The sequence below is a fragment of the Podarcis erhardii genome (genome assembly GCF_964252035.2).
Source record: "Podarcis erhardii genome assembly, chromosome: 9".
Classification (NCBI taxonomy): domain Eukaryota; kingdom Metazoa; phylum Chordata; class Lepidosauria; order Squamata; family Lacertidae; genus Podarcis; species Podarcis erhardii.
In genome coordinates this window covers 78080479-78104289 of record NC_138512.1, presented here as the reverse complement: position 1 = coordinate 78104289, position 23811 = coordinate 78080479, and the positions used below count along the sequence as shown (strand labels likewise).

Below are 23811 nucleotides of genomic sequence, written 5' to 3'. Positions count from 1 at the left end.
AAGGCACAGGGAGGAGGGGCACTCCCCCAGAGCATCTACAGGTGCCAGAGTGCAGGCGGTGCAATTGGTTCGATTTGCGGAATAAGCCACCATTTCTGCCATTTGCACCCACATTTTATTTGTGGTTCAAAGGGGGCTTTAGGTAAGTTCTGGAGGCTCTGGGTGGAGCTCTGCCAGGTGGCAAGATAATGAAGTGGGCTGGGGTTTAAGTACCCTGAATGAAAGACCCACTAAAACACCCTCCTCTGCAGGGGTGGTGTACCTTCAATAAAACTGAATATGCAAAGGGAAAGAAAAGAAAATGAGAAAATGTCCTCTTTCAATCCATGCTGGATTCTCCAGCCGTGCAAAACATCAGCATCCAGGAGTGATGTCAGCAGGGCAGTAGTTTCGCGGGCGGTGGACGTCTTGGGTCTCTTCCAACAAGGCTGGAGCGGCTTCTGGGTCCAATCTGGGTCCTCATCACCTGGTTCATAGGGATGCAGAGGCTCGACTAAGGCACAAGGTGTTCAAGCAAAGGCTCACCTGTTAAAAGAAGAGGAAAAAACACGGTAGAGCGACTGCACATTTGATAGATAACATTCGCACATAAGGTATATTAACTCAAAAGGGTATGCTTGGCAGGAAACTTTGCAAGGGGTAAGCTGAGATTTTTAAAAGTCTTTTTTCCTGTGCTCTATTTTTTCAGAGCTTTTGTGGCCTGTAAGCCATGTTGCAAATTTCAGTTCATCTGCTAGTGTCTGTAGGAAGAACAATGTGTTCCTTCACACTGGCAAAGTTTCAAAAATTCTATGTTATGCTGCGGCTCCTTCTTCAGAGTAAAATAGCACCTTAAAAAGAAAAACTTTTGACAAAGTTTACAGAAAGCATTCACTTGATTTTAAGAAAATCACTTTCCAGGTTAGTACTTGGGGCAGGGGGGTGGGTAACCTTTGGCCTTCTGGGTTTATGTCGCTTGACTGTAAATCCTAATTGGCTCCAGGCAGTAGCAGGTCAGAGGCCTTTCTCCTGGGCATGGTCGGCCAATTGGTGCCAAAGAAGGACAGAACTTTCTTTATGTATGCAACAACAGCAGCAAGAATTCTCATTGCGAAGTATTGGAAGACACAAGATTTACCCACCCGGGAAGAATGGCAGATGAAGTTGATGGACTATATGGAATTGGCGGAAATGACTGGCAGAATCCGAGACCAGGGAGAAGAGTCGGTGGAAGAAGATTGGAAAAAAATTAAAGATTATTTACAGAAATATTGTAAAATTAATGAGCTATAGAAAAACGGTGGAATGAAGTTATATGTCTTTGGCAGAAATGTTATAAGGAACTAGGTACAGATAGATTGTTAATGCATTAAAGGGAAAAAACAAGGTTAGAATATGTTAAGATTAATTACAGGACAGAAAATAGATGATGGAAAGGAATTGCTGAAACAGTTAATTGAAGTGGAATACAAAAAGGGAGGTGTGAGGAAGTCTATGAAACAAGTGAATGATAGTTAAGATTGAAAATACTGGAAGTGTTTTTAATTGTTTTTGTTTTGTTTTGTTAATTCAATGTTTCATTTTTGTTTCTGTTTTTGTATTTTATTATATTGATTTGTTTAATTCTTTTTCTTTCTTTTTGTAATCTTTAAACTCTTAATAAATATTTAAAAAAAAAAAAAAAAACAGAGTAGCTGGTTGGCGAGAATGCAGCAGTGTCCTTCTGATATCAGCCAAGAGATAAACATGCCTCACATCCCTTCCCCCCCCCCGAAGCTATTGCGAGTGCCTGGCACAAGTAAAAAAAAGCTGATGTCCTGTTTGTGGGAATGTTCTGGGGTGCAGGAGAGGATATATTGGCTAATTATATCCTTATCCAACTTGTGCTAACAAGTTCCCAAAAATATCAGCAGAGTTTATGACATTCCCCTTTTAGTTCGCAACGGTAACATCTGCACAGGTTCGCTAGAACCTCTGTAATAATTACTCTGGTAATTTCCCCTTTGTTCCCTCTTAAAATACAAGACACGACACCGTTTTTATAAAAGTATAAAAGAGTTTACTCACGTTCTGTTCACAATACCAGAAGGTAGGCAGGCTTTAAAAAGGTTACATACACTTAGAATCTATCTTGTAGCAAGATAGTCCTTATCTCCTCTCTTGGCTGGGAGCCAAGAGAGCATCCTTAGATGTTTCCTCATTGAAGGAAGATGGCAGAGAGAGGCAAGAGGCAAGAGAGAGAATGGCTGCCTGCCCTGTGCTTTTATCATTACCTGCACAGGTGAGGCCACACCCACCTCTGGTCACATGCGGAGGAAGTCCGTCCCCAGGAAGTTTACCTGCTTGCTGGACAGACATCCCTCCCCATGTTCTAACATGTACACTCTAGGAATGTTGTCATTGACTGCTCCTGTGTTTACATCCCACACTGTTACTTGCATGAATTGAGAAACAGTCTGTTCACTTGCCTTTGCTGCAACAGTCTTTTTGCTTGGGGGTTGTGGAGGGGCAGCGGGCAGGGAGGGAATCTCATTTGGATCCTTAGCCTGGGCACGGGGCAGAGAAGCAGCCCTTGGAGCCCTATTTGTTCCCAGATCTGGTAGCCTCGGTGCAGTTGCTGCATAGGGTGGAGGGGGGCTAATTATTCCTCCCTCCTCTGCAGTTTGGCTTGGGTAAACACAGTTCTACTTTTCCGAAGCCATGGGGATGGTCAGGCAACTTCACATTAGTGTTGGAGTCTATTTTTCTTCAGTTTTTAAATCCCCACTCCTCTATTTTCGTTGTGTCTTTCCAATTTTTTCCAGGAAGCACTGTAATGGGGTCGTGGGAGTTGTTTTACTGCTTTTATTCCCCTTGACCCTGGGACCCTCCATCCTCCTAGCCTTATTTCTCACTCGGTCACCTTTTTTTGAGGCTTATTAGTGGCCTGTACGGATTTGCCAAAGACCACACATCACTTCGCCGGTGGCGCTGCGCCCCCAACGTCTCACGCACTCAAAACATTCACTAGAGTGTCCCCACACGCACATTCAGAAACCCATGCACCTCCCCCAATCCCCCTTTTACCAAAAACCAACTGGCAGCACTTCACGGCTTCGACTGGGGCCCAGCAGCACCTTTACTGCTCCTACTGGGCGGAACCAAAACCAGTGGCACCTTTATTGTCCTACTGGTGGGGGCTGATCAAACCCCTCTGCTCCCACAAATGCCCTGTGGAGCTTTACCTTTTTCCTCGAGGTACCTTCCTTTGGCCGTTGCTGTTTCTCCGGTCCTTGCAGTGTCTCCACTCAGGAACGGGTGGCAATTCCTCCCAGAAACTTGGCAGGATGTGCACTGGAACCGCTGACACCGAATCCGAGCTGTTCACGGGGCCACTAGGGGGTGCATCGGAAGATGGCTGACAATAACATCTCTCCGACCCACACGAGGTAATTTGGAGGCTATGATGGGAGTAATTAGCCTCCCTACCCCCCCCCAGGGTGGTGGTGGGGACTGCCTTGCCTGCTGTGCCCTATACCACCCCCGAATTTGTGGGGATGGGGGCACTAGGCACAAAGCCCTCCTGTGGGATTCCGGTGCTCCTGGACGCCGTCCCTGATCCACGCCACTAGCTGCAAGAACTTCAAAAGAAACAATTTGGATGAAGGAATGCACATATCTCAAAGAAGAAGGGGGAGTAAAGACTGCTAACAGAAGAGATCTCTGATAAAATAAGACGAGTCAGAGGAACAAGAGAAATCATGAGAAGATACGCCAAGACTTGGTATGGCAAATGACTGATGGGGGAGGGGGGGGGAATTTCCTTTGTTTCCTTATGTGATTAAACAAGAATCCTCTCCCCTCACGAGTCAGAAATGTCGTTTTAAGGACTTAAGCTGTGGATTTAAGGCTGTGTGGAGATAAACTTTCGAACCAAAGCATGTTTTAAGAAGAGCGTGGAATGTATAAGAGCTTTGGAATGACGCAGTTAAAAATGCCGTCGCCATATTGGGAAGTTCTGTTGGAGGACTTAAGTCTGAGAGGAGAAATAGAGAAATAGAGCTGTTTTTATATTGTGGGTGAAACTCCTCAGTGGGACTTAAGAGCGACAGTTTTGCGAGATTAATGATGGAAAGAGCGATGTTATCTATGAAGGCGATGTTATATGGAAACCATCTCGATTTGAGGATTGGAAGAACGGAAAAATTCACACAGGATTATTATTGGTGTTTATCGGCTTAAGGAGACTATCAGAAGAGATCATAAAGAAAAAAGAGAAAATATATGAACAAGATGTGATGTGGAAACAGCAAGATAAGACTGGATAGAATTATGAACTCTGTTTGGATTGATTTGGACTGATTTGGACATTAACGCAGTAGCAAGAAGATGATCAGAATCCCCCTTCGGATCTTGAAATATGGGTCCCCCGAACAAAATTTAAAATTTGGCTTTGTAATTCGGAATTTATGTGATGTGATTTAATTTGATTTGATTGGCCGGTTAATAATTTTTTATTTTTTTTTTAAAAAAGAATCCGAGCTGTTCACCACAGGGATGCCTTGGACCCACATCCCTTGTCCTCGGGGAATGCTGTTTTCCCGGCCAATGCACCAAGAAATGCACCAAGAAATGAATTTTAGAAACAGTCTAACACACACACACACAGAGGGAGGAGATTGTGAGGGGGTTCTCTCTCACCTGCCACACCCCACAGGTTCTCCCCATGGGACAGCCTTGGCTGCTGCTCCTGCAGAGGCAGCTGGTGGCACCCCTCTGCACCACAGGCAGCCATCCTCTCAGCCACGAAAATGACTCACCCACCGGAGCGCCCTTTGCAATCATGCATGCCTCCATTGCCGCCTATCGTCTGCCCGATTAGGATAAGCAGCTGCCTGTCACTCACAATTGACGCAGCCACCGCCAATACACAGTGGACAAACACTGCTGATACTATTCTGCTTGCGATAACACTTGTCCCAACGAGGCACACCCCATGTATAAGATGACCCCCTCCCCATTTTAGACTTAATATTGAGGTAAAAAAAGGTTGTCTAAATAATACATGGAAAAATACAGTATTTATTATTTCATAACAGGTAGATTGTTAAGAGCTGAGGTGGTTTCAGTGGCGGGCGCCTGGCGCCCCCCATAATTTGGGACCCAGGTGCACCACACCACTTTCACACCCGAGTAAAGACGGCCCTGGCTATAACAGCGTCATGATTTTGGACATTAAAGTAGTTAAAGAAAGGGGTCTATATTTCTTGGAAGGTGTCTCTTTGTTTTTGCCTTGAATTGCCCTTCTGTGTTTCATGAGGCACTCAGGTATTGCTGTATCCCAGATATTATTTCCCCATACTCCAGGGGTATTTAAGTCTGGTTCTTCCATTGTTGAGCTACTGTGTTGCTGTCAGTAAAAAGCCTACTAGTTCTCTGTGGTACAGAAAGGTTGCCATATTTTGAAGAGCAAAAAGAGAACACATTTGCTGACAAGTTAGGAAATTGTTCTAATCCTGGATGTTTGAGGGATGTTTCAAGTCCCATTAAACTCAGTGGAATTTACTTGTGAGTAAACGTGTGTATGAGCAGGTTAGAACTACATTACACTTGTATATGATTTGATGAAAAACTTTTTGTAGATTCACAGATCAATCCGACACATATCTATTCCATGTAAGGCATATTGAATTTAATGAAACTTGCTCCTGAGTCTGTTATTTAAAAGTACCTCAAGGCTGAATCATGGTTCTGAAAAGAAACGAAACCTGGAACCTACTTAAAAGTACCTGTTCATCCATAAAACTTGCTGGTTCACCTTTCAGCAGTCCCTCAGACTTGCCTTCCTCACTGAGTGCTAGTAAGGTTAACCTGACCCTATTCATTAGAACTGGGCAGGAGAGAAACCCAAATTCACTGAAATAAAGCTAGCATGATGGTGGGAGTGTGTTTGTGTGTGCGCACGCATGGAATAAGAGGCACATGCTCCTTGCCACGATGCCTTCGATCCTATGCAGGTTTCTTTAGTCCCACCAAATTCATTCTGAGCAAGCACTTGCAGCATTGAACTGAGTGGGGAGGGGGAGGGGGGAGAAAGAATAAATAAATGTATGAAGAGGAGATGGTTTTTCAAAGGAGCAACTGACAGCGTGAAAAAAGCAAAGGTGGGGCAGGCGATGGAGCTTGGAGAGAAGGGAGGGGAGAGAGAGAGAGAGAGAGAGAGAGAGAGAGAGAGAGAGATGGGTGTTGTGAAGGAGCACCTGTGGTGAGAGAAAGCCCTAGTGGGGTGGCCAGTGAGTCGGCAAAGGAGGCAGGATGCTCAGCGCAGTGGGACTGCTCCACCTGCCATCCTCCTGGCCAGCCCTGCCCTGCCCAGCCTGCCAGTGGGGGCGTCAGCATGGTTGGCGCTTTCTTTGAAAGCACAGTGGCTGCTGCTGCTGCCCTCCTCCTTTCCCCAGTGTACTGGTTGCCTCCTCTTCCTGGAGCCTCTTTGTGTGTACTTGGGCACACTGCTGCACCAATGGTGTAGCTAGGGCTTTTGCACAGCAGCAGGCTCCACTGGGGGTGAATAAAATACCCCTTCCCCAAACAAACACTGCAAGTTAATGTGCGGTGGGTGAGACTCCCATGAAACAGCCTTCGCTATTCTGCCTTCGCTATTGGGCACAGGTTGAAGCACCCAGTGTGGAAAAAGAGCTCCCTTAACTTCTTCGCTTGCAGCTGCTGAGAAACATAGGAGGGCAGAAACATGAAACAAAAGATTGAGGCCAGCTGTGCTTCTGCCTTCTCTCGGTTCCCATGTCAGGTCCAAGGGAGCCAGTAGAGAGAGAGATGGTTCTGGCAGGGTTGTGGGATGGGGGCACATTGGACTTGCCTTGCACATGCACACTCTCTGGCTGGGAAGGAAAGCTCCCAGACACACCACTTCCCAGGGCACATGTGTTCTATGTCACACTCCTGGAGTGGGAGTTCCCAAGCACAAATATGCTCCTGTGGGGCTTCTCTTGGTACCAAAGGAAGAAAAGAACACCCCCCCGCCCGGAAATTTTGGCAAATTCTAAAAATCCTCGAGGATGGGGATGTAGACCCTGAAAAAGGAGATGTGTCGGGGAAAACCCAGATGTAGGGCAACCCTACCACAGGGTGGAGCCCAAGTGTATGTTCAAAGATAGTAGGGCTAAGGCAGGATTTGGAGAAAGATGGAACATCCTCTATAGAAGTGCCTTTGCCTATTTGGATGGTCTATTTCATGTATGCATAAAAACAATTCTATTAATTTTTTTTTTTTATTTTTTAGGTTTTCACATAATGCATGTTAAGAACATCATATGTTACCATTCTTATTTTTCTGTGGCTTCCCATATTGCTTTTATAAGACGTTATATCTTCACTCTCTGAACTGCTCATTTGTTTCTAACATTACACAAAGTATAAAATAGAAAACTGAAGCTAACACATTCTTGTTCTTCTGTTGCTCACAATAATTTCTTTCTGAATTGAAAGCTCAGTCCTTGAGGGAACTCCCAAGATGTTGGGTTTTCTTAAAGCATCTGCTCGGAATTTGTAGTCTTTCCTTTTATTTAGGAGTCTAGTTGGGATTTCCTTCACTTGTAATCCTTTGGATGTCAATCTGTAGGTTGTTCTGAGTTTGCAAAATCTTGTCCTGAATGGTTCTTGTAGAGAATTGAACTAAGCAGTCTCCTGGAACTTCCCTTGCTCTTGCAGATGCTGATTTAGTGCTGTGTGCCCACTCAATTTGTTTCTCCATCTCATCTTCCTTGATATCCAGAAAATTATCCAATTCTTTAATCAACAGTTGTTTAAAACCTTCCTCTGGAATCGATCAACATCTCAAATACATTTCCCTGGGATGCATCTCTAGGAGAGCAATCTGGTCAGCCAGTATTTCTGTGTTCTGCTGTATTGCAATCATCTGTTCTTGAGTTTATGTGATTTGTTCCTGCACCACAGTGTGGTGTAGTGGTTAAGAGTGGTTAATTAGTCTCGTAATCTGGGTAACCGGGTTCGTGTCTCCGCTCCTCCATATGCAGCTGCTGGGTGACCTTGGGCTAGTCACACTTCTTTGAAGTCTCTCAGCCCCACTCACCTCACAGAGTGTTTGTTGTGGGGGAGGAAGGGAAAGGAGAATGTTAGCCGCTTTGAGACTCCTTAAAGGGAGTGAAAGGCGGGATATCAAATCCAAACTCTTCTTCTTCATCATCATCATTTCTTTCACTTGATTTCATGTCTCTGATTTCATTGACCAGTAGTGTGTTGTTGTTTTTTCAGTTTCTTCCAGAGAGCTAGGCCTTTAAAACAGATCACTTATTTCTTTGGAGCAATCCCTTAAATCCCTTGCAACTTCTGCAAGTGTTGCTGGCTTAGTGATACTCTCATTACTGTCAAAATATCACTTAAATCTCCTTCTTGTTGACGTTGCCTTTTAAAATCCTGTTACCACCATTTTGTACATTTACCCCTGTGTGTCAGTGTTGTATTATTTATACTTCAAATTATCTCACAATTTCCAAGCGCTTGTTGCTGCAGTTTCCCACCATTTGATGCCACCGTTGTATTATTTATAGCTCACTCACTGGATCACCCCCTTGTTGTGGTGAGTGGGCTTGCAATTCCTATGACCCTTGTGAGTGAAGCTGTCGGGAGTCTCATACTCCCAGCAGGGTTACCAAGGCGGTAAGGTCAAAGGAGAGGAGCTAGACAAAGAATGATCCAAGAAGTTCTCAATGGCAGGACAGGTGGACGATAACAAGTGGTATGTTACAATGGCTGTGAAGGCAGATGAAGGCTGGAGCAGATAAGAATCTACCAGTCATCATGATACTCATGCCATCAGAATAGAGCCTTACTGCGAAGACTGTACATTGGTCAGCATGCTCTGATCTATACACATAAAACAAATTCACACACAGGTGTCTTCCAAAAACCCATCTCAAACCCCAACCCAAAAAATTCCATGGCAATCAACAAATGGTAATGGGGGTGGGACCATGAAATCTGGAAGCCCCGAATGCTTTTTTTAGATCTTTCCCCTCTGCCTGTGCCTTTCCCCTATATGGAATTTTATTTTTCAATGAATCTGTCAGTAATTTAGTTATTTGATTTTCTAAGTAATCTACTAGGAATTTCCTTTGAAATGATTATATTCTGTTCTATTTGTAATATTTTTTGGTAATTCGTTTGTAATATTGTGTTTTTTTTAAAAAATAATATTTATTAAAGTTTCAAAAATTACAGAAATAAAAAATGCCACCTTAAACAAAAGCAAAACAACACAATTCAGCATATGTAAACCACTTTACATTCTTTCCAAGTGGTTTGAGCAATAAGGCTTCATGTGGTGAGAGCCACTAAGGGGTCTTCTGTTCTAACAAGTCTTTATATCTCTCCCATACTCTCATTAGTGATTTCCTAATTATATGGTTATAAAAACTTCTATGTACCTTCCCTTTCCCATACCATAAATATGTGTGCGAGCCGAATCTGTTATCATGTCCTTCCAGTTCTAATGCTTGCCTTTCCAACTTCATCCAGTCCCTGATCCATACCAGGCATGTAGCTTCGTAATATAATTTAAAGTCTGGGAAGGCAAACTCGCCTCTATCTTTAGTATCTGTAAATATTTTATATTTTATCCTTGGCCTTTTGCCCCCCCCATTGAACTTAGAAATTTCCTTCTGCCATTTTTTAAAACGTTCATCTTTCAGGATCACTGAGACTGATTGAAAAAGGAATAACATTTTTTATGGACTTCTATCTCAATATTTTGCTCTGAATCCTTTTCTACTTCTTCCTTCAAGTTTTTGACTAGTAGTTTAGTTTTGTTCCTATTTAGTTTAAATCCTGCCACTTCCTAGCGTCGTCCTGCCTGTTCTGGGGAGGAGCTTTCTCCACATCCGGAGAAGCTGGTTTCTTTGTTCTGTCTGACTTTCGTTTTTGTCCAGCGTGGAGGATGTTTTCATGCCAGACACTGGCTGATTAAGTACTGCTGTAAATGGTGAAGGGTGGAGGTCCTGCAGGCTTCCGCTGCATATTTCTGCTCCTTCAGACCTCTGAGCACAGCAGAGTAAAACACAGCAAAGTGACCTTCTGTGCGTGCAAAGTGTGCGTAAATCAGAGACTGCACTCAGCTTCTCTTCTACTCTAAAGGTAAAGGTAAAGGTACCCCTGCCCGTCAGGGCCAATCGTGACCGACTCTAGGGTTGCGCTCTCATCTCGCTCAAGAGGCCGGGAGCCAGCGCTGTCCGAAGACACTTCCGGGTCACTGGCCAGCGTGACAAAGCTGCATCTGGCGAGCCAGAACCAGCGCCGCACACGGAAACGCCGTTTACCTTCCTGCTATAAAGCGGTCCCTATTTATCTACTTGCACTTAGGGGTGCTTTCGAACTGCTAGGTTGACAGGAGCTGGGACTGAACGACAGGAGCTCACCCCGTTGCGGGGATTCGAACCACCGACCTTATGATCAACAAGTCCTAGGCACTGAGGTTTTACCCACAGCGCCACCCGCTTCCCTCTCTTCTACTCTAGAAGTATTTATTTACAGCTGTCTGTACCTGAAAGGGTCAGGAGAGTCACAAGAACTGGTTTTGGTTTTTGTGGATGACATAATTCATGTCTCAAGGTGCAGAAGTTTGCCAAAGAGCTTGGAAAACGTTTCCAACTCAAGAACCTGGGTTCAGTGAGTCTACCTAGGGGTACAGATAGACAGGTCTGAAGATGGAAGCTTCTTGCTCAGTCAGAAAGGCAAGATTGAGCAGTTTCTTGAGAAGTTCAGAATGTCTGATTGTGCAGGGGTTAGAACACCCATGGAGAAAAGCTACGTGAAAGACAGTCAGCTAGCGGAACACACTGAGTTTGAGAAAGCTGAGAACTTTCAGTCAGCTCTGGGTAGTCTGCTGTATCTTTCCCAGTGGAGCAGGCTGGACGTTGCTTTTGCTACCAATTAGCTCAGCAGGGAAGCCACAAGTCCAAGTGTGCAAGCCTGGAATGGTATTAAACGGGTCCTGCGTCACCTGCAAGATACCAAAGACTTTTGCCTTAAGCTGTCAGCTACAGGTGACGCCAAGCTCATGTGTTGGGCAGATAGCAACTGGGCAAATCTGCATGACAGGAAGTCTGTATCTGGGATGGTCATAAAGTTTGGGGAATATCTAGTTGGGAGGAAGTCCCGGAAGCAGAGTCTCATTGCGCTGTCCTCTACTGAAGCTGAGTTCAGTGCACTGTCAGAGCTGTGCTGGGAACAGGAGTTCTACAGATGTCTGGTTCAAGAAATCTGCGGGGAGTGTTGCTTTGCCCATCACTGTTTGGGAGGACAATCAACCCTGTCTGAGTCTGGGCAGAGTCTGGGCAGTTTAAGGCCAGAACCAAACTGTGAGGAGAATCAGAACTTACAGGGTTAAACAGTTCTGTGTGAAGTCTCACATTCTGAGGCGTGGTTTTGTTCACATACAGGAATCTTTCTTTGTGTGTGAGTTACTTTCGCTTTTAGCTGTTGAGCCAGAGAGGATGTCCGCTAGTCCTCCGGGCTGATTTATGATGTTTTTCTGTACCTAATTAAAGCCTTCTTAGATAGCAAGAAGCCTGCGAACAGACTTTGATTTATCACCCACACAAGGCACTAACCACTGCTGCGAAACTCTGCTTGGAGCCAGGAAGAAAGCTTAAGGCTCACATTTGGCACAGGGAAGTGTGCCGGACACCATCACATCTGGGCATGCATTTCCAGAATGTGTGTCAGAGTGTCCAGACAGGCTTGGTGAAGTTGCAGTACTTCCCAAGCCAGAAGAACCTGGCAGATGGGTTCACAAAACCTTTGAGCTTCCAGCATCATGGGGAGTTCTGTGAAGGTTTGGTTTTGGGGTAGGTGGTGATACTTACAAGCCCCCAGCAGCGCAGGACAAGAGGGAGTGTGAGGGGAATCAGAGCTTACAGGGTTAACAGCTCAGAGTCCTAGTGTCATCCTGCCTGTTCTGGGGAGGAGCTTTCGCCACTTCTGGAGAACCTGGTTTCTTTGTTCTGTCTGACTTTCGGTTTTGTCTGGCGCAGAGGATGTTTTTTGTGCCGGACACTGGCTGATTTATTACTGCTGTAAATAAACGCTGATAGAGCAGAATGTTAGCTCTATATGAGAGTAATGTTAGCTCTATATGAGAGTAAGGGTGCCAGAATTTCCAGTGATGAAGCCAAAGTTGTATTTGTGATTAGTCTGCTAGAAGGAGACACCAGGTGCTGGGTGGCCCCCATTCTCATTGCCTGGCATGCAGGGTTGTCCTTATGTGCCTTGTAAGGTAGTGGCGATGAAGTCTTGTGATCGATTTTGCAGGGTGGAGCTTCCTTGCTCCACCCCCAATATTTTATTCAGGTTGGCACCCCTGCCATATGAACGCCATGAAAAGAGCAGCACATGCTGCCAAAGCTGTGCCCACACTGATATGGGCCCCAGTCTTGCACCCTGCCATGTTCTGAAGAGATCGAGAGCAGTTCACTGTGTTTGTTTCCCAATGTTAACTCTACATGACATTAAGGGCATCGGAATTTCCCAGTGATAAAGCCAAAGTTGTATTTGTGATTAGTCTGCTAGAAAGGGACACCAAACGCTGGGTGGCCCCCATTCTCATTGCCTGGCATGCAGGGTTGTCCTTCTGTGCCTTGTAAGGTAGTGGCGATGAAGATCAGAAGGGGCAATGGGACATCAAACACACAGAGTAAGGAAACAAATATTGGTATGCATTGCAAATAAATACATTAAACAGAAAACAGGCTATGACTGGACCCTTCCATTCTCTATTTTTGTAGCCATCTACGTTTGAGCTTGCAGAATAAGGTCTTTTCAAGGTGTTTTTGAGGGCTGATGCCAAAGAGTCCCATAATCTAGATGGCAGAGTGTGGACTGTGCATTAAAACAGCACGGTGGGGTGATCTCTTGATTTTGGTTTTGTGTAGTGATCATGAGATCCAGTTTCGTTCATCTTGAAAGTGTCTTCTTAGAGCCAAGCATCATTCGGCACCTTCTTGCAAATATACTGTGTCATTTGCTCACAGTTTAATGCTGCCCAGCAACTTCCGCGGCAATTAAAGGCCATTGCACCACAGTCGTGCTTCGCGGCTTTATTTGGCTCACCCCATTTCCAGAAGCTGAAAAGAAGAGAAACAGCAGCCTTGATCAATCAAGATTGGATGTCTACTTCTTCACCCGCTCCCCTTGCCTTCTATCATTAAAAATACGTTCAGCTCTTTCTCTCTTAACATCCACTCACAAGTGTGATGGATTTTTCTCCCCATATTTTAGAATTCAACCATGTAATGGTGGAACGCAGGTGGCGCTGAGGGTAAAACCTCAGCACCTAGGATTTGCCGATCGCATGGTCGGCAGTTCAAATCCCCGCGACGGGGTGAGCTCCCGTGTTTCGGTCCCAGCTCCTGCCCACCTAGCAGTTCGAAAGCACTCTTAAGTGCAAGTAGATAAATAGGTACCGCTTTATAGCGGGAAGGTAAACGCCGTTTCCGTGTCCTGCGCTGGTGCAGGCTCGCCAGAGCAGCTTCATCACGCTGGCCACGTGACCCGGAAGTGTCTCCAGACAGCGCTGGCCCCCGTCCTCTTAAGTGAGATGGGCACACAACCCTAGAGTCAGACACGACTGGCCCATACGGGCAGGGGTACCTTTACCTTTAACCATGTAAGGAAAACAACAACAACAACTATTGGTGTTTCGCAACTTTCTAACTTGTTGCAGGACCTTAGCAGAGTATATGCAGAGTTCACAAAAGCAATCTGTTGCAGGCAGGATGGACAAAGCAGGAATCAGTTACTTGTTACTTATAGGTGTTTATTATGTACAGTGGACTTCAAGTTACTATTTACAGGAACAGAGCACAACATGGATCTTTAGCTCTCTCACCACATGACTCTTACACTAACTCTCAACGCTCTACTGACACATTCCAGTCAATAGGCCATAAATCATTATTCCCATGAGTGAGCTTGACCAATGAGGGAGCTGTCTCCAGGCCTCTATATCTCCAGGCAGATTTTACTCCTTTACATTGCCTTGGCTGTTGGCCAACTCCTAATTGACTCTGTGTGAAGCTGCATGTATTCAAAATCCCAACAACAACAACTGTGGGTCAAGACTGTCTCTTTTCTTTTCACATGAAGTGATTTCTCATAAAGGTAAAGGTAAAGGTACCCCTTCCCGTACGGGCCAGTCTTGCCAGACTCTAGGGTTGTGCGCTCATCTCACTCTATAGGCCGGGAGCCAGCGCTGTCCGCAGACATTTCTGGGTCATGTGCCCAGCGTGACAAGCTGCATCTGGTGAGCCAGCACAGCACACGGAATGCCGTTTACCTTCCCGCTGGTAAGAGGTCCCTATTTATCTACTTGCACCCGGGGGTGCTATCGAACTGAGATGAGCGCACAACCCTAGAGTCTGGCAAGACTGGCCCGTACGGGCAGGCATACCTTTACCTTTACCTTTACTAAAGGGCCCACCCCATGCATGAGGAGAGCAGTGACACTATACAGAAACAAACATAGCTATGTCCTCAAATGAATTGCAAAATATAATCTATAACCACAAAGCCATTACAGGGTTGGTTGATTGAAATGATATGATATCTCTCATATATATATCTTATCTAAATCTAACATGCTGGTTCTAAGTTTACTTTAATCAATTATCCATAGTTGACAAAGGTATCACCCTAGCTTCACTTTTATTGTCACTTGCATTTTCCAGTGTCCCTTGTGTACTGAATCAAGTCCCACTATACAGCACTAAAATTCTGTGATAAATGTATTCTATAACTCCCTCATTTTTAGCTCTCTGTGAATCTATTAAATTGATATTACTAGTAATGGTGCAGTAGGTGGATTTTTTACTCCCATGAGATGCTCAGGTGAGATCTGCCCTTTGATCAAGTCTAAGATCACAAACAGCAGAGGTTCCCAATTGGTGGTCCACGGACCAGCCACCCAGGGGCTCCATGGTGTCATTCACATAACAAAAACTGCCACGGAGATATCAAAATGTTCAAAGGTAGGGTGGCCCATGGTGTGGCTTTTGAAAAACAATGGGTCTGCAGTACTTAGCTAACTGGGAACCACTGGCATACAGGATTCAAGTTCCCAGCTAGTATTATACAACCCCATTGCCCATTTGTAAAGTTTACTCAATACCTGTGACAAAAAGGATTCGTGATTGGTATTGGGTGCATCAATAGAGATGAATGTCATTGGATTTTGTTCCAGGAGACTTTGCAAAATTGAAAGCAGCCCTCTGTTAATGCAGCCTTGGTAATAAATGCCAGTCCAGTTCTCTGTTCTACTACCAAGCTGTGAATGAGTGAGATCTTACTCTGACCTTGTACATCCATCCACACAAACTGAAAAGAGTTGTTAGATACTTAAAGGGAACCATGAAGTGTCTTAAACTGCCAGCTGGCAGTGTTGCTCAGCTTTAGGTTCCTGCAAGTCATTATGAAGCTGAGCTAATCAGCACAAACCAATTAAAAGCATGCCTTCAGCCTCTTCCGAATCACCACATTCATTAAGTTAGAGAAGCAGAAAGAGGAGCCTTCTTGCCTCTGCAACCTAGTGAGAAGCAGCAGCCGCTCATCTGGGCAATGATGTGGAGGAGTACATATGTAGACCTTTGGTAGTAGAGAAAATTGCATGGCAAAATATATTTGGAGAGGGAAAGGATCAATTACGTAAACAGAATCTGCAACTTCTTGGAATGCATGCCATTAGCAAATATTTCTTCAAAAACTTACGTGACTAAAGCCTCTACTCCTGCCAGCCATCTCCATTTCGCTTGGTTGTCTTTAAAGAGTCCAATCCAAAAAAGGTTTCTTCGGGCTTTTACTTGATTCACCACAAATTGCTGGGGAAGGGGTGGGGAGAAAGAAAAACAAGAAATTTTTCAGTAGAAATGAGGAGCAAGGCAGTTCTCTGAAAGCCTTTCTAGACAATGTCCCTTTCTCTGAGCTACTATAGCCCTTTACAAACATCCAACAAGCATAAATCAAGCATAAATTGGCGTCTCAGCAGCGCAAATACCACTGCTCTGGTGAAGAAGGCCCAGCAGAGAATTTATTTCCTCAGACTTTTAAAGAAGAACAATCTGAGTGAGAGACTGCTGGTGTCCTTCTACCGAGGCTCCATAGAGAGCATTCTCACATACTGTATTTGTGCCTGGTTCTCCAGCTGTACAGCTAGGAAGAGGAAGGTGCTCCAGAAGGTCATAACCACAGCCCAAAGGATTATTGGTCATCCCCTCCCATCTTTGGAAGAACTGTACGGTTCCCGTTGTCTTAGGAAAGCAAACAATATCCTGCAGGATGCATCTCACCCGGGACACAGTCTGTTTGTACTACTGCCTTCTGGCAGGAGATACAGAAACATCAAGTCAAGGACAAATAGACTGAAAAATAGTTTCTATCCAAGAGCTGTGGCCTTCTTAAATGCAGTAACTCGATAGTGTGACCTGGGAGTTTGATGGGTGTGGGTGTGGGTGTGGCTGGAATGTGGTTTGTTTGGTTGTTGTTGTTGTTTTGCTTTTGTTGTTTTTAAGGGATGGCATCCAATTTCGTTGCACTTGTGCAATGTTGCACTTGTGTAATGACAATAAAGAATCTATCTATCTATCTATCTATCTATCTATAAATCAAACACATTTCAAAAGACACAGGGGTCACCTTTGAAAGCCAAATCCATATTTTTGGAGGAAGCCGTGATCAAAACTATGGTATTCCAAGTATGGTTGCATCAAGCACCAAGAAGAATTTTGTACTGAGGATGTGCTATTGTCTCCCTGATCCAAGTTATGATGCTGCTGCTGATGGAATCAAGGAAGCATCCCAAAGAGAAAATATTGTAGTGAAGGGTAACTTCACCTGCCCTCACCAAGTCTGACTACATGTGTGTTCCAGTCATGACACAGAGTTAAAATTTCCAGATACTGTAAATGACTGTGCCATAAAACAGTTCATCTTGGAACCATCTAGCGGGACGGTGACCCTGTGTGGCAAATACTCCAGTATCTGTATCCATGTTTGTTTGTTGGTTCCAGAGCTATTGGAATCAGTCTGGTTGTGGTATGCTTGATGGGATGACGATGGGGTCTCACCTATGTCTGTGCCCTGCAGCATCCCAGTAGCCCCTCTGCCTGGGTTAAGGGCTGGGAGAGGGATATACCTTGCAAGCTCCTCTAGAGTCATCTCCATGATCCCCTCATGAAAGAGGGTTAGGGTGGTGAGGGAAGCCTTTTTTTCTCAGCACTCAGTACATCTCCAAGAGCAGAGGAAGAATCTACAAGATTTCCCTCAAGTATCTACTCCTCCTCCTTCAAGACCTCCTTCCTGACTGCCAGCTTCATTCTATTAGAGCGCTGCAGCACCAAGAAACCTTAGTTTGCCCCAGATGGTAGCAGCTGTTCCCTGCCCCACCCACCCCTTGGCTTGACTGATGGAGTTGCTGTATTGCCTGCATACAGGTGGATTGGACCTTCTTAAATGGATAGTGATGATAGGAGCCCTTTGACTCAAGGAGATCCCCTACCTTTTCAATACTCGGCTTTGATGCTCACCTGTTCTACTCCTGTTTCTATAGAAATTAGCTTGGCGCCTTCCCTCTCACACGCTTTTTGGGAATTCATCCATGATTGCGGCCCATGAGAAAACCAATAGTATGCTGTTGCATATAAAACCCAACCATCATTCACATTTTTAGAGATGATGTCTTTGAGTCAGCCAGGTATGGAGGAGGAAGAGAAAAAGAAAACAAGATAAGGAATTTAAGGGGAACCACCTTGTATGCCTGTGCAGATTTCAATTACTTTTGTGAAGTTCATTTCCCTGGCCACATGATAACATATATTAATCTAGGAAGCTCAGAAATCTTAAAAAAAAGAAGAAGAACATTAACTCATCAACCCATGCTGATGCTGATGCTGCAGTAAATAGCTGGGTGGGCATAGCTGGAACAGGGAGCACAGTCAAGAACCTCACCTACTTGTTTCCACCTGGATACTCAGGGCAGCATTAGGGCAGACTTGAAGGATGGAGAGGGGGAGTAGCTGTGGTTTTTCAAAATTCTCTTTCTCTCTCTAGGCTAACTGTCCAGTTGCGGAGGTGGGGAGGGCAATCTAGAGTGGGCAACTGGGACAGATGAGGGATTCTGGTGGTTTACCACCTGGTTTGCTGCCCAGCAGTCTCCCTGCCTGAGCTGACAGGATGGTTCCAGTGGGCCTCCAAATGCCTCTGGGGGATTTTCCAGCTCATCTGAAAGTGGGTGGTGCTCCTGCCAAGTTTTGGCCAAGCTGTGGAACAACTGAATAAAGATGATGATTATGACGACAATGATACTTTATAATATGCTGCCCATCTAACTGGGTTTTCCTCAGCTACTCTGGGTGAATTCCAACAAAATAAAACACAACTGGAGTCCAACCATTAAAAACTTCCCTGAACAGATGTCTTCTGAAAGTCAGATAGTTGTTGTTTTTTCTTGACATCTTGGCTTGGGCCATTGACACGATTAGTCCTGAACTCCTTCTCCCGCTTCATGCAGCCTGTTTGGCCCCCTGGTATACTGCAGAGGTTAGGGCAAAGAAAGAAGCTGGGAAATGGCTTGAGCATGTGTGGAGGAAAAATCTGGTTGAATGCAACTGAACACTGGTGAGGGCTCATCCTCGAGCCTACCAAGTGGCAGTGAAGGCTACCAAGAAGTGTTGCTTAGCTTCCTCCATTGTGCCATCCAGCAGAGCTTTCCTGGGTAGAGCAGGGCCTACTACAGTCTGGCCTGAAGGAGATGGTAGAACTGAAAGCAGCTTTCTGTGATTTGTTTGCAAAGTATTTTGAGGATAAAATTGACCCTTCATGACCCTTCTGTTACAGCAGATAAATCTTAAAGGGTGTCCAGAGCAGAGGCAGTGGTAAAATCACTCCTTAAGAAACCCAGCCTGATGGGCAGAATATAAATAAGTTGTTGTTGTTGTTGTTGTTGTTGTTGTTGTTGTTGTTGTTGTTGTTGTTGTTGTTGTTGTTGTTGTTATTCCCTGGGCTCAGAAAGATCTAAGTAACAGTCCCTCAGTTGCTAATCTCACCATCCTGGGCAAGGTTCTTGAGTGGGTGGTATTGGACCAGATCCACATGCTCTTGGAGGAAACTGATTTTCTAGATCCATTTCAATCAGGGTTTAGGTCTGGTTTTGGCATAATGTCTTTAAAGGCAATCATATTTCCCAAGGTCAAAGAAAAAGAGGGGAAATGGCATTGTACAACATCCACAAAATGTGTGTTTTCGTGCTGACCATCCTTCGCTTGTTTTTATGTATAAGTGACGCAATCTGCATTTGTTCCCCTTCTCTGCTTTTGCATCTAAAGCTTTATAAGCTATTTTATAATCACTTTACCTATTATGTATTCAATGCTCTGTGCTTGCCTGAATTTGAATATGGACTAAGGATTCTGAGCCCCTGTGTTCTGACTCAATACATGCTATCCAGTCGCGCCATTCCTTTCTTCCACACAAGGCTGCAATCATGGAGGACCTGCACTGGCTTTTGGACAAGAAATCTCCTTGGATCTGGGGCCATGCTCGAAAGGCTGCTTTCAATGCTGTCAAACAGCTGCTCTCCCCTGAAAGAGACCTTACCCATTTTGATGAGACCAAGCTTGTTGTGCTTGCCTGTCACACCTCCCCATATGGAACTGGCACAGTCCTCAGCCACCAGTAGCCAGATGGGTGATAGGCCCCCAATGCATTCTACTCCAGAACTTTGTCATCTATGGAATGCAATTATGTCCAGATTGACAAGGAGGCCCTTGCTATCGTAGCAGAAGTAAAGAAGTTCCATGACTACACCTATGGCCACCACTTCATTATCATAAGTGACCACATGCCTCTGCTGGGCCTTTTTGCTGCTGATTAGAAGACGCCCCAGGTCCTGTCCCTGAGGATGCTAAGGTGGTCCATCTTTCTCAGGGCATATAACTACGTGCTGCACAACGTTCCTGGCAAGAGCCTGGGCCACGCAGATGCCCTAAGCTACCTGCTATTACCAGACATAGACATTGACCCGTCCCCAGCCCACAGTGTGATGCTGCTGGAGACTCTTCCCCAGCTGCCGCTCCATGCCATGGATGTCACCACACACTCATGTGTCCATCTCCTGTGTCCTCAACTGGATGTGGAGGGGGTGCCCAGCGGATCACCTTGATGCAGAATTCTCCCCATCTGTCTCCCAGCAACCTGAGCTGTCAGTTCACAAGGGATGCCTTCTGTGGGAAAACTGGGTCATGATCCCTGCTAAGCAGTGGACCAGAGTGCTGGAGGCTCTCCATGTCGGTCACCCAGGCATTGTCCATATGGAAGCTCTGGCCAGTAGCTACATCTGGTAGCCAGGCAGTAACGCAGCAGTAGAAGAGTGGGTCCAGCATTGCCAGGCCTGACAAGAGTCCTGACCATCCATGCTTCAGGCCCCAATCCAAAGGTAGGAGATGACACACACACCATGGTTAAGACTCCACATCAATTTTGCTGGTCCATGCCAAGGTCAATTTTGCTGGTCCATGCCAATGATTCTTGATCATTGTGGACTCCTTGTCAAAGTGGTTCGAGGTGGTGCCCGTCTCAGCAATAACCTCCAGGATCGTCATCTATGCCCTGCTGCGGGTCTTTCTTCACCATACATGGCCTGCCAGACACCATCATGTCTGATCATGGAGTACAGTTCATGTCAGCCGAGTTATAGGAGTTCATGGCCAACAACCTCATCCAGCATGTCCCAGCAGCACCGTTCCACCCATCAACAAATGGACAGGCTTAGAGAATGATGAGGACCACCAAGGAATCCCTCACTCGGATTGCCTAGGGGGACTGGAACAAGAGCCTAGTTGATTTCCTTCTGCAGCAGCACATCAAACGCTGCATTGCCACAGGTTGAAGCCCAGCAGAGCTCCTTATAAACCAGAAGCTGGCATCACTCCTGGATTGGCTGCACCCCAATCTTGCATCTGATTGGCCTCCTGGCCAAGGGGCTCCAGCGGCCCCCAGGTCCTTCACACCTGATGACCCTGTCTACATCCCGAACTACGGGGATCATCCTGCCTTTATCTCCACTGCTGTTACCGGGGTGACAAGCTTGCCACACCGGATGTTCAGGTCCACTGCCGGCATGTGGACCAAATACGTTGACGCCTGTCCGATGCCCCAGCGCCAGCCACTGCTACCATGCCAGAACACAAGGTGAATGATCAGCCTGACTCACAGGCTGATGTACCTGATGAGAACCTGCAGCACAGGGTAGAGCTGAGGAATGGGGCCCCAACACTGCAACACCAAACAGTGTAGAGGCAATGACACCAGTGTCACCCATGACACCAGCTCCATCAGGATCCCCAACAACCCAAGGGGATGAGCTTCACCCATCTCAGTGGGTGAGGCACTGCCCACATCACTTTAATGAATATTTGTGTTGACAGGGATGAGTGTTCATGTCTAAGGGAGAAGGGTGTTATGTATTCAGTGGTCGGTGTTTTCCTGAGCTTGAGTCTGGACTAAGGATTCTGAGCAGCTGTGTTCTGATTTGATACATGATATCCAATCATAGAATATTTCAGAAGTCATTCCCCTTCTCTGCTTTTTCATAAAAAGCTTTATAAACATCATTATAATCTCTTTACCTATAAAGCAAGTGTTCCCAGTGAAGGAAAGCCCACCTTAGAGACCTGTGCAGATAAATGGAGGATCCTATCCTGACCTAGGTTTGGCCGTCTGGGTACTTGCCGTGGCACCAATACAGGCCTGTGGGTAGAGTGAGAGTTGCTATGGTCTGCAGGTATTTTATCCCACATGCCAATGAGCCAATTCACTATGTGAGGAGGCTTGAGGGCTTCTTTCTGATGATGGGCTTGTGAAACAAGAGAGATTTTGTTGTTGCACCAATCACCCCACTGCCCAGCAGTCTCTCTGACCAAGTTGTCAGAGGTTGCCTCAGATGTGCTGTTCAAGAATCTCTCTTCCATGGATGAGTATAGTAAAGGACAGGTCTTTTAGCTGACCTGAAAAGGAGGACAGCTCTCTGCTCTGGCTCTAAGAGTTTTCAGCTAGAGGAGGGGCTTTCAGCTGGGGCAGAATCAGGGCAGGATCCCACTGCACTACAATTCTTCAGCATCATAGGGTAGCTTACCAATTTCCTTTTGCAGTTGATCATTTTTGATGGCAAAATGCCGCACTTCCTCTGATAAGTTTTGAACTACAGCGAGTATTTGGAAGTCTAAAAGATTTGAAACAGTTTAAGGCAGGAGTATCTGAAATAACAATCTGCAAATATTAAAGAAACCATTTCCAAACATTTTAAAACACTCTAGCCTGGAACAAGAAGCAGAGCTCCAGGATGGGGTTCTTATGAAATATGAGGACAGACTTGATTCTCTGTGGCTGAGATCACCAATGAAAAGCCTCAGAAGACCCCTGCAGCTGGATCAGACCAAAGACTCATGCAATCCACTATCCTATTCTCATATTGAAAGTGGCTCATGAAGTATCTCTAATGTTCCCCTCCTTTGTCCTCCTTTTCTGCTGGGAATCACAGGGTCAGAAAACAATTCCCCACTGAGTCACACAGTAAAGCGAAATATGCAAAGATTACTTTACAGTTTTCTATTATGCTTTCTGAAATCTAAGAAAATACAGGCACCCAAACTCTTTTCCAGATGAATATTGGGTTGCATTCCACATAGTTCTAAAGAGGGTGTTCTGTAAGCTCAGGAATTTCTCCTTCTGCAATGCAATCTCCAGCCCCTTTCCCTCCATTCTGTTCTGAAGTTTCTCCCCACCCTGGGGAGCAGCTTTGGCGATGGCATGCAGGGAGAAGTGGGGGAAAGTTCCCTTGTGCCAGTGCTAAAATCTTGCAGTAGCACAAACATTGTGAATTAACTGTGTGATGGGGGAGGACAGCATTTCTAGTGGGGAGATGTGAGAATCACAACCCCCTGCTTTTCTTCATGCTGAGCAGGGAAAAAGTGATAAACTCTATTGGGTGATGAGTTTCACTGAATGTTTTGCTCACACAATATGAATCCCAAAGGGAACTACAGGTATTGAAGTCCGTTTAAATTAAACATGTTCTAGCAAAAGTGAGGATTTGTATATAAAATGCTTACCATCCTTGTCCTTATAGGTTGAATCAATCCCAACAACAATGCTTCGAATCATTCCCAATCCCACTTGAAATTCAGCTCTTTTTTTCATTTCCTTCTGATCTAAGGAGGAGGTAGGTAGAAAAGAAATGAAGAAATTCTGTTCTAGCTTACTAGTCTGGTGACCTGGGGGAGGGGGATACTTGGTTTCAAACTGCTTTTGACATTGAATTTTAAATGCTGACTTGTAACGTGCCCTGGGAGCTTAGGGAGAAGAGTGAATAAAAAATCAAATCAACAAAAACATGAATATGACTTCTATTAATATTTTCTCCTCTCAGGCCTTATATTGATGTTTCCTGTGCCTTGATTGTGGCTGCCCTGCTGGTCTGAAGTCCTGTTTCCATTTGGCCTGTTGCTTCTGTCATCAGATGGTTGGCATTCTTTAGAAAGCTCTAGATTTTTTGGTGTCTACATACACCTGTCCTCTTTGTCCTAGAGACTTTCATTTGCCAAGCTGCCTCATGCCCTGCCGTATGCTTAAAATATGTAAAGTCTTGGATCATTTGGTTCCCTCCCCCTGAGCTTTGCTTACTTAGGAGTGCCCTTTAAAAATGAACTAGGTTTACAAATAGGTCATATGTTCATTTATCCAGTGCTATTATTCTGGAGAAAGAGGTGCCAAACTCAC

The 23811-nt window shown here is 45.3% G+C and overlaps 1 protein-coding gene across 4 annotated transcripts in view; it reads right to left on the bottom strand.

Annotated features, from left to right (window-relative positions):
* Window positions 1–23811, bottom strand: part of LOC309350311 (CD209 antigen-like protein D) — an 86783-nt gene that overhangs the window by 24648 nt on the left and 38324 nt on the right. For all 4 annotated transcript variants that reach the window (XM_081877225.1, XM_081877224.1, XM_081877226.1 and 1 more), the window contains exons 5-7: window positions 23145–23243; window positions 22169–22255; window positions 17565–17716 (exon numbers count right to left, since the gene is read on the bottom strand). In XM_081877225.1, the coding sequence (XP_081733351.1) occupies window positions 17565–17716; window positions 22169–22255; window positions 23145–23243 (338 nt within the window). The remainder of the gene's footprint in view (window positions 1–17564; window positions 17717–22168; window positions 22256–23144; window positions 23244–23811) is intronic.